Source organism: Medicago truncatula, chromosome 1 (assembly GCF_003473485.1).
Source record: "Medicago truncatula cultivar Jemalong A17 chromosome 1, MtrunA17r5.0-ANR, whole genome shotgun sequence".
NCBI classification, from domain to species: domain Eukaryota; kingdom Viridiplantae; phylum Streptophyta; class Magnoliopsida; order Fabales; family Fabaceae; genus Medicago; species Medicago truncatula.
Genome location: NC_053042.1, coordinates 11,495,551 through 11,509,210, shown reverse-complemented (window position 1 = coordinate 11,509,210; position 13,660 = coordinate 11,495,551). Strand labels below are relative to the sequence as shown.

Genomic DNA, 13,660 nt, shown 5'->3' with positions numbered 1-13,660 from the left:
TTCTTCTATTGTTATTACCATGCTCAAAGCCTCATTCATTTAAATGCTTATTAAGCACCTTTAATAATATCTCGGCTATTACATTTCTCATCCTATAGTCATCTCACTTGGCATTTTTTATTTTTTTTACAAAAAATGCCCTGAAAGAATTTTCAGATTAAAGAATTCGAACCGAGTTTTCCCCCTATCTTTGGGTGGAAAATAATTTTTTCACTTATTCGGACTATACAATTCGAAAATCCAATGTAACAGGGCGTGTTTTTTTTTTTTTCTTTTTCAGATTATAAAATCTGAACACTCCATACACACCTCCTCTTGTGCCAAGAATTTAGGGAAAGTTCATATGTAATAGTGTTGGTCAGTTTAAGAAGTATACTAACCATCATAACCCACGTCCTTATGTTTCATGTCATTGTTAGTTGTTTTCGTTGAGTCCCAATCGAAAATCCACTTTTCAAGCTATTTGATCGGATTGCTCTGAAAACGAGAAAAAAAATCAAGGAACAAGACTCATGTAGAAGGACTCCGCCACTAAAAAACCAAAATTCCATCTTTTAGACCCATTTGTTATTTTTTATTTATTTTTTATGATCTAAAAAAACAAAATGTTTTTTGCAGTAGGTTTATTTGTTTTTTATAATTTTGTGCTGGTATTTATATATATATTATTTTAATTGAATTTTTTTTATTATTTTTTACTTTATTTTTAAAAGTAAAATTCAAAACTTTTAAAATGGAAGAGATACTCATTGTTAATTTTAGGGTTTACAAATTTTGGATTTTAGAATTCGAAAATCCATAAAAAAAACGTTCAGATCATAGAATCCGAACAAATGATATTTTTGTAAAAAAAAAGTAGGGCACATGAGAAACACACAGGGTGTGGAAAGTAATAAGTCTGATGTCTCGTGTTGATGGGCTATTTTGACATCAGTCCCCTATGTAATTATTTGTGTGGAGTCGGGTTAGGCGGATTTAGGGGCCCATTCCACTGTCTATTTATGAACTATCTGCAAAGGTTGTAAGAGAACAACAAACGCCGAAGAAACCCTGCTACAAATACCTATGTTTGTTTCTTGTTCATTGTCGTTCTTCACTACATTATTGAAAAAACCATCATTCACATTCTTCTCATTCAAATTTGTTTCTATGTTTTTCTCAAATTTTGTGTTTTCATGTTACGCCGATTGTTGTTAATTGTTAAATTTTGTGTTTTGATATTTAGATCTGCTTCATAATTGTTCTCCTCTTTTTAAATTTCATAGTTTTTTCTTAATTTTTTTAGCCAGTTTCGTTTATATCTTTTGAGTTAATCATGCTTTTTTTATTTGAAAATTCCACCTTTTAATTTCACCCTAATTTCTTCTTGCAAGTGATTTTAGAATCGAAGGTTTAATCAAGTGATTTGCTTCACTTTTGTGAATAAAATAGATTTTGAATCTTAAGGTTTGTACTTGTTTTTAGCTCGTTATACTTATTTCAATAACATCATGAATATTTTGTCTAATCTACTTTAAACAAAGTGGCAAACTTTTTACGATTTTTTCATTACTAACAAAAACCAGAAAATTAATTTAACCAGTTTCGTTTATATCTTCTGCGATAATCTTTTTTTTTATTTGAAAATTCCACCGTTTAATTTCACCATAATTTCTTCTTGTATGTGATCTTAGAATCGAAGGTTTAATCGGGTGATTTGCTTCAGTTTTGCGAATAAAATAGATTTTGGATCTTAAGGTTTGTACTTGTTTTTAGCTCGTCGTACTTATTTCAATAACATCATGTATATTTTGTCTAATCTACTTTAAACAAAGCGGCAAACTTTTTACGATTTTTTTCATTACCAACAAAAACCATAAAATTAATGAATTTGTTCGCAAAGATAATGGTTATAGTTAAACTTTATTTTCTACAAAATATGTGTTGTTATTGTTGAAAGATTTAAAATGCTGATATGTCTGTTCGCGTGTGTTGGGACCGGATTTGGTACATGAGACTACTGAGAAAGTCAGATTGATAAGAGAAAAGATGAAAGCTTCGCAGAGTCGACAGAAGAGTTACCATGACAAGCGAAGGAAGGATCTTGAGTTTCAGGAGGGTGATCATGTTTTTCTGAGGGTCACTCCTTTGACGGGTGTTGGACGTGCCTTGAAGTCGAGGAAGTTGACTCCTAAGTTTATTGGTCCGTATCAGATTTCAGAGAGAATTGGTACAGTGGCATATAGAGTTGGTTTGCCACCACATCTTTCGAACTTGCACGATGTGTTTCATGTTTCTCAGCTTCGGAAGTATGTTGCGGATCCTTCTCATGTGATTCCGAGGGATGATGATGTACAGGTTAGAGACAACCTGACAGTTGAGACTATGCCGTTGAGGATTGATGGCAGAAAGGTGAAGTCTTTGAGAGGTAAAGAGATTCCTCTTGTGAGAGTCGTTTGGGGTGGAGCGACTGGTGAAAGTTTGACTTGGGAGCTGGAGAGTAAGATGCGGGAGTCGTATCCGGAGTTGTTTGCTTGAGGTAAGATTTCGAGGACGAAATTCCGTGATTTGGGGAGAGTTGTAACGCCCTAGTTATTTATTTAATTATTTTATTATGTGGAGTATATATATATATTATTATATATGATGTAGGTGATTTATGTGGAGTATATGCATGTATTTGTGTATATGTGATTTTTGGATGTTCTATGTGATGTATTATTTTTAATATATGGTTTATTATATAATAATTAGATTAAGTGTGAAATAATGATTATTTTGGAGTTTGGGAAATAATAGTAATTAATAGAATTTATGGGGAGTTAAGTGTAAATAGAAGGGAGTTACATTTTAGTGGGAAGTTAATACAGAGAAGTGAGAAACCAGTTTCACGTAGAAGCAGTTGTTGGGAGAAAACAAGAGAAAACCAGGAGCAAGAGAGAAGAACCAGAGGAACCCTTTTTGCTGTGCATTTTTCATTCTGAATTAAGGTAAGGGTGAGGTTTACTTCAATAGTATAGAATTTAAAGTCTGATTTTGAGTTTAACAGGTTTTGGTAAAAATTGGGGATTTTGGGTTTTATGATGAAATTGTAGTTTTTGAAGTTGTAAGCATGAATTTGATGTTAGAAATAGGTTCTAGTTGCACACAGAAAGTTAATTTGCATCTGTAAACAGATTTGGGGAGTGATTGGAAGAAAAATGGGATTTTTGGGTAAAACCAGTTTTCTGCCCGTACAGAAGTTCATCGCTCGCCTCGCGAGTAGCTGTGCTCGCCATGGCGAGTGAGCAACTTCATAGCTCGCCTCGCGAGCAGTCCAACTCGCCATGGCGAGTAAGCCCAGATAAAACTTGATTTTGAAAAGTTGTTATAAGATGTTTTGGGAATGGTTTAAGGTACCTAGAGGATAATAAAGATGAATGGTGGAAGTTTTAGGTTAAAAAGATGAATAGGGAGCTTAGAATTGGAGTTTGAGTGAGAAAATAGCATTTTTCCCGAGAGCACCTAATTTTCACTCGCCTCGAGTTCGCCTTGAACTCGCCATGGCGAGCTAGTGTTTTCGTGAACTCGCCACGGCGAGCAGATGTGCTCGCGAGGCGAGCTACTCAGTTCCTGAATGTTGAATTTCGTGCTTGAATGGTAGTACCTTAATGTTGTTGTGTTGAGCATAGTTTCATGTAATTATGCATTATTGTGGTTGTTTTGATTGCTGGATTGATGATTGCTGATGAAGAATGAAATGTATGCAAAGTATTGAATCATACATGTTGTTTAAGTTGAGTCACATGGAGTTGCATTGCATGGTCAGTTGTATGTAGATATACACAAGTAGGTCCATTGCATATGCATAAAACAGCGGTGAGGGCTTCGGTCCTGGAGTACTAGTTGCTCAACAGCGGTGAGGGCTTCGGTCCTGATGAATGCTTTAACCATTCAAAAGCGGTGAGGGCCTCGGTCCTGATTGGTACCACATGCATTATTGCATTTCATTTAAGAAGTCTAAGATGGTGTCTTAGCAGTGGTCATGTCATTTGCATGAGTCTTAGTGGTTATTCAGTTGTTATCTGATAAGATGATTTTGGTGTTGAATATGTGACATATATATATATATATATATATATATATATATATATATATATATATATATATATATATATATATATATATATATTATACTCAATGTGATTATGGTGTGTTGTTGATGTTGTCAATGCTTGTGGCTTATACCTATATATGTTTACAAGATAACGTGTTGTTGTTTAGGGTGTTAGATTCATTTGATGATTTTAATATCTATATTTATTGTTGTGAATCTCACCCCTTCTGCTTGAAAATGTTGCCCTTCCTATGGGTAACTTGCAGGTGATCCTGAGTAGTAGGTGGTGGCTCATTGTCGTGTCTAGGGCTCTGATACGTGGGATGGGAACATTCATATTATTTTATTGTTGTTTTCCTCCTATGTATCAATTTTTGGAACTTGTTGATGTGGCCCTTTCATTGGCTAACTTATTGTTGTTTAGGCTTAATGCCAAGATGTTGTTGGAGATTAAAACATTGTTGTTATTATTGAAATGCAAACTTTCCGCTGCATAAATATTGAAGTTATGAATGATGTTGACTTAAATAGTTTTATTTTCTATTTAAGAATTTTGAATTTGCAATGTAGCATGCCCGTATGTGGAATTACTCTGATGTTTATATGTTATTTTATTGCTTTGGGAACGGGGTGTTACAGTATTTATATTCATCTTAAATAAAAAAAGTCATCCAAAAAAGTAGTACCAACTGCCATTGTTGTATTCTATAATTAACAAGCTGAGTTTTTTTTTTCTTCTTTTCTGTGACAATTCAACAAGTTGAGATGCCAATATGAAACCCTCAACTTTAAACAATTCATGTTTATTTTCTTCTGCGGGTAGATAGAGAATAAATTTTTTGTATTTTGTTTTATTTTTTTTAACATAAATTTCTTTAATTAGCGTTTCGTACCTTTATTATGATGTTTAGGATTTGTAAAAAAAAACATATATGTCGCGCCAAAGGTTGAAGGGGACTTTTTCAATGGAATACGGTTGCCGATGTTGTTTGTCATTTGAAAGTTTTTGGTGGTTAGATGGATCTAACGGTTGATGTTCTTTGATTGCAGTGACTGCACCATTTTATCGACTGCAGTCAATCATGGTCCCTCCAAAACAGCAAAGAATGGCCTGGGAAGTTGCTGATTTTGTTATTTTTACTTTTATGCCCTTTAATTTGTGATGTAACACAATATTATTATATCATGTGACATTATTTTTCTTGGGTTCATTTAATTAATAAACCATTAATTATTTTATTGATTAAATAAAAATTAAGTAAAACTAAAAATAAATTCAGATTAATAATTGAGGCATTCAATTAATTAATTGAATAAAAATACAGATAAAATAGTTTGATGAGAGGAATTTTTTCAATGTCATTCCTGTACTTTTAAAAATACACTTCTCTCTTCTATATTTCTCCTCTTTCTTACTTGTACCAAACAAAACCTTAAATCCTCTCTATTTCTCACATCTTTCTCTCTTCTCACATATTTCTCTCTTCACAACGTCTCTTCTAAACCAAACACACCTTAAAGGTGTTTTTTTTTTTTTTTTTGTTGAGTAAGGAGAAAAAAATTAAGATAATAATTAATATCTTGTAAGCAAATAAGATACTCCTTTCGGTCCTATTTATAAGAAACATTTGACTTTTTGATTCATTGCATAAATGATGTATTTCGTCTATATTCTAGACCAGAAACATCAATTATTCAATGAATCTAAAAAAATCAATTTTTTCTTATAAAAAAGACCGGAGTAATTAACAATTAATATACTAATATTTACCTATTAACAAAAATAAGGAGAATGCTCACCATTGTCCTTGGGACATTAGATAATTGGATAAAAATAGAAATATAGCATTGGAAAATGGTAAAAATTGATAAATTTAACTTTTTAAAAGTCAAAATGTTGTTGAAACCAATGCAAACATGCTACTTTTGGTTTTCTTAACCATTGCCCAAGAGCGAGGGCAATGGTTAAGGATGCCATAAGTAGCATTCCTACATTGGTTTCAACAACATTTTGACTTTTAAAAAGTTAAATTTATAACTTTTCACCATTTTCCAATACTATATTTCTATTTTTATCCCCTTATCCAATGCTGCAAGGGCAATGGTCAGCATTCTCCTAAAAAAAATAAAACTAATGATGGTACAATAGCTGTCTAACTATCATTTTCACATTATATAATCAAAAAATGCCAAAACTCACTTTGGTTTAAATAATCAGAAATTAAGGGTCCGTTTGATTCGCGGGTTTTGAAGGGGAGAGGAGGGGAAGGGAGGGAATATTTTAAAATTTTTGTGTTTGGTTCAAATTTTAGAAGGGGATGGGAGGGAGAGGAAGGGGAGCAAAATCCCTCATAAGCTCATTTATTGCTCCCCTCAAATTGGAGTTTTTTGGAGGGGAGTGAAGGTGAGAAAAACACAAGAAGGGGGGGTTGAATTGTGTTTTCTTTTTCTGTCTAGAAAATTCTTCTTCTGATAAAACTTCAGAAGCAGTTTGAGAGTGCTTCTGATGAAATGATCAGAATCAGATATGCAGCGGAAAGAACAGAGCAGAGAAAAGAAAGACAAAGACACAAGCAGTTATCCTGGTTCCTTCCACAACACGGAAGTAGTCCAGTCCCCCTTGCACTTCCAAGGAGATTTCACTATAATCACAAGATTACAACTGCTCAATACTTTCAAAGTATGAGACTTCACAAAACTATGCTCAAGCACACACGCAAGAGTCTTCCAATGCTCAAGCACTAAGCAAGAGACTTCTAATGCTCAAGCACGCAGGCGAGAGACTTCTAATCAAACAAAAATACAGAGAATTGAGTTTGAATTGAACACTTGATATACAATCAGTGGTGTTCACAATACAGTACAGAAAAGACTCTAGACTTTGAATTTCTAAGATGTATCAAATCAGTGCAGAAATTCAGTGTGCTTTGTAGTATTAAATTGACAGAGTTTTGGCGCTTTTGAACTTATGTATTTCTCTATTTTATCTTCAAGTCTTCACTCCTTTATATAGAGGCGTGAAAGAGACGTTGAGATAATCAGCACGTCTAAAGAGTCGTTTGAAATCCTTTGATTATCCACCAGTGATCCTTTGCCTGATTTGGGTGTAGTCCTTTGAAGGATAAACTTCAAATTCATTCCCATCTTGAGTTGTACAAATTCTGCAGGCATGGCTGTTGTTTTGTCTTGTAGCGTAGACAGAAAACAGAGTAGTGGAGGTAGTGGTTGTACACTTGTACTTTGTCAACTCTATTAATGAGAGACAAGTGCTCAGTGCTATCCATATATCCGTTGATACCTCCCTTTCAATTCTTCGTTCTTCTTTGATAAGACTGAATTGAGAATCAGCAACTTTGAATCTTCAGTTTGATTACAGGATCAAATGTAGCTTCTGGTGAAGATATTGCTTCTGATGAAAACTTTTGCTTCTGATGAAAATATTGCTTCTGATGACTTTCTGCTTCTGATGACGTCATCTCTTCAGGAGCAGTTTAGCTTCAGGAGCAGTTTTCTTCAGATGCTCAGAATTTCTTTTTCTTTCCATTGTTCTTCCAAGACCTATTGAAATAACTTGAGTAGCCTTTGGTCCTGTACACTTGAACAATTATTAGTAATAACCAATTGACAATTTTTAATACCTTGTTATCATCAAAACTTAATAAGGTTCATTGTGAAACACATTTTGTTCCAACAGGGAGGAGAAGGAAAGAGAGATGAGTTAATGCAATTTTAATTACATTGACATAATTATCCTCATGTTTATTTTTAAATGACAAAACCGTCATTATTAAAAATTTAAGTGTTTTCAACATATTGCTTATTACCATCTTTTTTGTAACATGCCAATGTCAATTTTTTTTAATGAGAACTGTATATTATTGTCTTCTAATATTTTTTTTTTACGTGAATTCACTTTTTTGACCAACGTTGCTTTTATTTTTTTTATTTTGATATATTTATTTTATAGTTTTTAATTGTATTATATATTAAAACATAATTAATAAATTTGTAGAAGATTTTTTTATAAATATATTTTAAAAATAATTTCTAACAATAAATTTTTTATAAATATTTTTATATTGTACTAGATTATTTTAGAAGTGCTTTAATATTTATGAATACCTAATATTTTGTTAGAACTTTTGTATTTGATTATTTATGGAGTTTTTGGTTACTGAGTTTTCATGTTTAAATTTTTATGAAGTGAATAATATAAAAATCATGATATTGTTTTAAGGTTAGAGGGATAAAAAAGTAATTTGGTTTTAAAATCTCTCCCCTCCCCTTATGAACCAAACACATATTTAATTAAAATCTCTTCCCTCCCATCATTTGAACCAAACATATATTTAATTGATATATCTCCCTTTTCCTCCCCTCCCTTTCCCTCCCCTCCATTAAAACCCCTCCCCTCCCCTCCCCTCCCCTCCCCTCCATTGAACCAAACGGAAGTAAACCAAATTTAAAATATGACATGAGAAAATACGATTAAGCCAAACACGCCCTAAGGTATATACTAGGCTGTGTTGTACGTGGTTTTTCTGTTTCCCCCTGTTTTCTACAGTCTGTGTTTCAGGCAGAGAACGAACTGCCAAATCTTTGTTACCTTAGGTACTTGTTTTTGTGATCTTTCTACTTCTTACTCGCTTTTCTTATGATATAGCTTTTTGTGCAATCTTTATTTTCTATGCTATTTTATATTTTGAATGCGTTTGTTACATTGATTGTGAAAATTCAAACCAGTTATTAATTTTTTGACAGAGTAATCTATGGTTTTGTTGTTTTAATTAGTTAATGTGTGATGCCTTTGTTGTGTTTGTTTAATTGACAGAACCAAATGAAGTTGAACTAGACTTTGCGTGAAGATTGTATTGATTTATTAGTTTAACAATGGTGTTTGATATAGTTTGAACTTTGAACCAGCAATGTATTTACTTGCTGTTTTAGAATCTCAACATCTTATACACAAAAGAAGGTGTAGTTGAATATACATATTGAATACATTTTTCTCTCTTTGTCCAGGTTTCTGTATTCGTCATTCGACCATTTTTCTGGTGTGTTGACTCCGCTGACCTTTGGTTATTCAGTTATTAGAAAATCTACCGAAAACCATAATTTAAGGCTACCTGGGAAGTAATATGGAGACTAAGCGCTGCAGTTTCTGGCTTCCTAACAAAAACAGATTTTGTGCAAACACCCTTCTCAGTGGTTCCTTGTAAGTCTCGGTCTTATTTCTCTCTATCCATTATTTGATTCATTCATTTCACTCACTTTCTTCAAATTCTATGACTCAGATTCTGTGGTAATCATAACTCAAGGGCCGAAGGCGAGTGGATTCAATGCCCCATAGATCCATCACAGTATGTATTCTCTCCCCCCCCCCCCCTCTCTCTCTCACACACACACACACTGGTTGAACCCTGAGTTCCTATACATGTGTTGGCCCAACCCACACAAGCACAGCTTCTAGAAGCCTGTAGAAGCTGCGGGAATACAAACAGTTATAATAATTAGGTAGGAGTTCTCTGAACTCTGGTTTATCCTTCCAGTTTTCTGTTTTCATCATGGTAAGAGCTTTGAGCTCATAATTTTCCTGTTAAATAAATACAGTGTTACCTTCAAACTTCTGGGTTCTATCACACTCACCTGTAACTATCATTTTCAATTCATGTTCATTCTTTTAATCTTTTAGCTCTTTTTGATTTGGATAATGTCCTTTCATCATTTGACAGTTCGGTGCTCGAGCAAAATCTAAATTGGCATGTTAAGCGGTGCCCATTGCTGAAACAGGTTCAATCCCTGTCCGATCAACCTTTCTATAAAAAAGGTATCAATGCTGGTTCTGATGGAGAACAACAAGAGGAGGAAACTTCAGGGTTTAATGATTCAAAATTGACTACTATGACCGTTTCTTCAGAAATGAAGAGGAATGCTCTTCATGGGATGAGTGTGCCCAAATTCTGCAATTTAATTGAGAAGATTGAATCTGTTCATGAATCCTTGTGTAAAGATATTCAGGACTCGTTTCAGATGCCGGAAGTTTGCAGACTTTGGATTAAAAGCAAAGAAGAAGAAAGGTAGGTATTGGCAAAACATTTGAAATCATTTTAGGGCTAACTTCAAGTTGTCACACATAGTTTGCATCAAAAATATTTTATCAGACTCTGATTTGTTACTTTAACCAAGTAGTTAATTTCATCAACTTAAAGTCCCTTTTGCTTACTTCAATTAGAACATAGCTTACTTCCTTATCAACTGATAATGGAAATAAATACACCGGGCAATATGACTAAGTCAATTTTGCAAGGTTTCAACCCAAACTAAAACGGGGCAAACTGAATATAACCATTGTTTGACGGGTTTGGTTTTATTTCTAACTTAGTATTTTGCAGGAAATTGCCATTTCAGGAGAAACATATAATGCAACAGGCATCGATTGTGGGAAATTTGGAAAATTTTGCTGTATTGAAGAATTCTCTTGAAAGTAAACCATCAAAATGCGGGGAATCAAATGAGGGGAAGGAGGACGGGGTCTCTACAGTCATTGAGTTTGGAGCTGGTAGAGGATATTTAACACAAATGCTTGCAGATTGCTATGGAATCAACAGAGTCTTCCTCGTCGAGCGAAAGGCATACAAGTTGAAGGTGGGACTTAGACCTGGAACTGCTACTAAGTTATAAATCACGACAAACATATTTGGAGATGTTCCTGAAGTGTTTGACCGTGCAGCGATCTTTGATTTATTATTTGTTTATATATTTATTATTAACGTCATGCCAATACTATTTCTAGGCTGATCGATCCTTGCGACAGAATGAGAATTTGACGTTAGAGCGTTTGAGAATTGACAGTAAGTGTCTTCAGTATTCTTGTTGTATAAGATATTTTCTAAACTTGATATTGTTCTGAGCCTGATAAAATTAAAAAAATCCAACTTTGCAGTTGAAGATTTAAATTTGAATGCTGTTGAGTCTTTGCAAGGAGTTCCATTTCTGGCCACTGGTAAACACTTATGTGGAGCTGCAACAGGTAATTTATGCAATTTAAATATACACTCTGATGAAATTCATAGTGATGTTTTATTGATGAAAACATAAATGATTTATGTAAATTTTCTAATTAGAAAATGGTTATCCAATTGTTTCCTCAGATTTGACTTTGAGATGCTGCTTTCCTGAATATAGAAAAGATAGTAGTGAACAGAACATTACTAATATTAATTTTGAAGGTTTAGCTATAGCAACATGTTGTCACCATCTTTGCCAGTGGAAGCACTATACAAGTAATCTTCTTCTTTACCTATGAATACTATAGTTTGTTTATATCGATAGCTTCTGGTTACTAGCTGACTGTTATCGTCACCTTGCAGATAAGAAGTTTTTCTTAGATTTGGGAATGACAAAGGGAGAATTTCATGCCATTACATGGTTTACCAGCTGGGCAGTAGATGCTAATCATGATTCAGATCTTCCTGATACTACTAATTGTATATCGCATTTTCAATCAATGTAATCCTTCCATTCTTTACTTATTTATTTTACTAGCTACCAGTCCGTTGGTATTTCAAGCCTTGCTATTGAACTATCTAATTTCTCCAAAGTGAGCAATTTCACTTTAAAGTCTAAAATAAGTAATATCAACTATTGATGAATAAATCAATGGTTGATAACTTGATATTACATGCAAATCATGGGTGTGTTGAAATATCAGTTACTTTACTTTCTACTCACTTTCGAAGGGATTTGGCTCATCTAAGACGAGAAGTTAGTAAAGTGAGAAAATCAATGGTTGATATTGTAACCACCCATGGTTTCTGCTGTAATGCAAGTGCATATAACATCAACAATTTGTTTATAAACGGTTAATATTACTCACTTTACTCTATCATTTTAGAGGATCATTGTTTCTTTAGATATGTCAAATAAATTATTAAAATCTGTATTTTAAAAGTTGTGTTTTGGTTGTAGAAAGGAGCAAGGTAATGAGTATTCGGATGGAGTTGAAAAAATTCTTTCAGAAATGGAAGCAACAAAACGAGCAGCACTGGGATTTAAGTGCAAGTGGATTATTGACATAGGGAGGTTGATGTGGTTAAGAGAACTTGGATTAGATGCAAAGCTTGTCAGATATGTTCCACCAAGCATTTCTCCTGAAAATCATTTACTATTAGCTAAACCTTTGAATTGATTATTTATATCCTTCTCTTCTTTATTTTGTATCCCTTGTGAACATTGTGTTAAATTTTTTGTCAGTTTGATTATGTACTTTGCGATGTATTGAAATACCTTGGGGGATATTTTGAGTTATTCTGTAATTCAAGGAATTGAATCTGAAGTGTGATATTAAACTACATTACTACAACACAATTTTTTTTATCTACAATATAAGTTTCTAAAATATCAATATAACATTTTTTTCATCAAACATCGACAAAATAAAAAATTGTTCAATATTTTAAAAAGTTGTCACATGCTACTCTCTCTTACTACTATGTTATACTATTATATATCCAAGTACGCAACTTTAAACAAATAAAACACACATATGCTTTCTTTAAAAATACTCAAATCCACTAATTTCATCTCTCTTAAAAAAATAAAAAAAAATCAATTTTTAATAAGAAAGTTCATCAAACCATAGCCTGTTCCAAAGCGAAAAGCAAATTGGTTCATCACTTTTCTTTCTAAACAATACTGTGGACTGAAATACCTTTTTAAAATAGGATAATGTATTGTAATGTACAGTAATTTGGATGGATGATGCAAAAAATAATAAAATTAGCCACATATCCAATAAGGAGTTGACCAATATTTTACAACAACATGAACTCAACTCTCTTATGTTGAAAAGAAAAAAAAAAATCAACTCAACTTTCTTGCTTTGAATATATCCTTAATAGTATTAATAGCTAAATGATATTTATACATTTATTTTAGGGTTAAATATGTTTTTAGTCCCTATAAATATGTCAACTTTTCGTTTTAGTCCCTCTAAAATTTTCCTTCAACTTTTAGTCCCTATAAAATTTTCAATCACTACTTTTGGTCCCTATTTTTAATTTAATTTTTGTATTTTTTAATAAAATTGTGCAGAAATGTGTCAAATATTCTAAAAACAATTCCTAAAAAAAATTAGATTTTTTTAACAAAACACAAATTAAATATGAATTTTTAACCATAAACAATATAAAAATTCATATTAAATTCATGTTTTGTTAAAATATTCTGAATTTTTTTTGGAGTGATTCTTATAATATTTTGAATTTTTCTGGAAAATTTTATTAAATAATATGAATTCTACATATGAGTTTACTTTAAAAGAGGGACCAAAAGTGAAGATTGAAAACTTTATAGGGACTAAAAGTTGAAGGAAAATTTTAGAGGGACTAAAACGAAAAGTTAACATATTTATAGGGACCAAAAACATATTTAACCCTTTATTTTATGACAATTATCTTATACTCGTATTATGTCTCCTCTTCCTCTATAACAAAAAAAAATAAAAAATATTTCCTCTTTATTTTTCTTTCTCCATTATTTTTGACAAAAGTCCAAATACCAAAACTTGTAAGACATGGGTAAGAC

The 13,660-nt window shown here is 32.6% G+C and overlaps 2 protein-coding genes across 2 annotated transcripts; both read left to right on the top strand.

Moving 5' to 3' along the window:
* Positions 1–1,014: 1,014 nt before the first annotated feature.
* On the top strand, positions 1,015–4,603 carry LOC112421053 (uncharacterized). Its single transcript, XM_039833981.1, has 3 exons — positions 1,015–1,446; positions 1,674–2,518; positions 4,342–4,603. Exon 2 carries the CDS (start codon positions 2,029–2,031, stop codon positions 2,515–2,517), a length of 489 nt encoding a protein of 162 aa, XP_039689915.1. The 5' UTR covers positions 1,015–1,446; positions 1,674–2,028; the 3' UTR covers position 2,518; positions 4,342–4,603.
* A 3,905-nt stretch (positions 4,604–8,508) lies between these two features.
* LOC25482524 (tRNA:m(4)X modification enzyme TRM13 homolog) lies at positions 8,509–12,426 on the top strand. Its single transcript, XM_013611101.3, has 10 exons — positions 8,509–8,686; positions 9,098–9,290; positions 9,370–9,435; positions 9,808–10,152; positions 10,468–10,720; positions 10,869–10,926; positions 11,019–11,105; positions 11,227–11,358; positions 11,446–11,584; positions 12,044–12,426. The coding sequence occupies exons 2-10, from the start codon at positions 9,214–9,216 to the stop codon at positions 12,261–12,263; spliced, it is 1,377 nt and encodes a 458-aa protein (XP_013466555.1). The 5' UTR covers positions 8,509–8,686; positions 9,098–9,213; the 3' UTR covers positions 12,264–12,426.
* Positions 12,427–13,660: the final 1,234 nt, after the last annotated feature.

Bases quoted from the DNA above. Each gene is read 5' to 3' on its own strand.
- LOC112421053 (XM_039833981.1), top strand. From the start codon at position 2,029: ATGAAAGCTTCGCAGAGTCGACAGAAGAGTTACCATGACAAGCGAAGG.
- LOC25482524 (XM_013611101.3), top strand. From the start codon at position 9,214: ATGGAGACTAAGCGCTGCAGTTTCTGGCTTCCTAACAAAAACAGATTT. The intron at 10,153-10,467 runs GTAGGTATTGGC...AGTATTTTGCAG, and splicing joins AAAAGCAAAGAAGAAGAAAG to GAAATTGCCATTTCAGGAGA. The intron at 11,359-11,445 runs GTAATCTTCTTC...GTCACCTTGCAG, and splicing joins CCAGTGGAAGCACTATACAA to ATAAGAAGTTTTTCTTAGAT.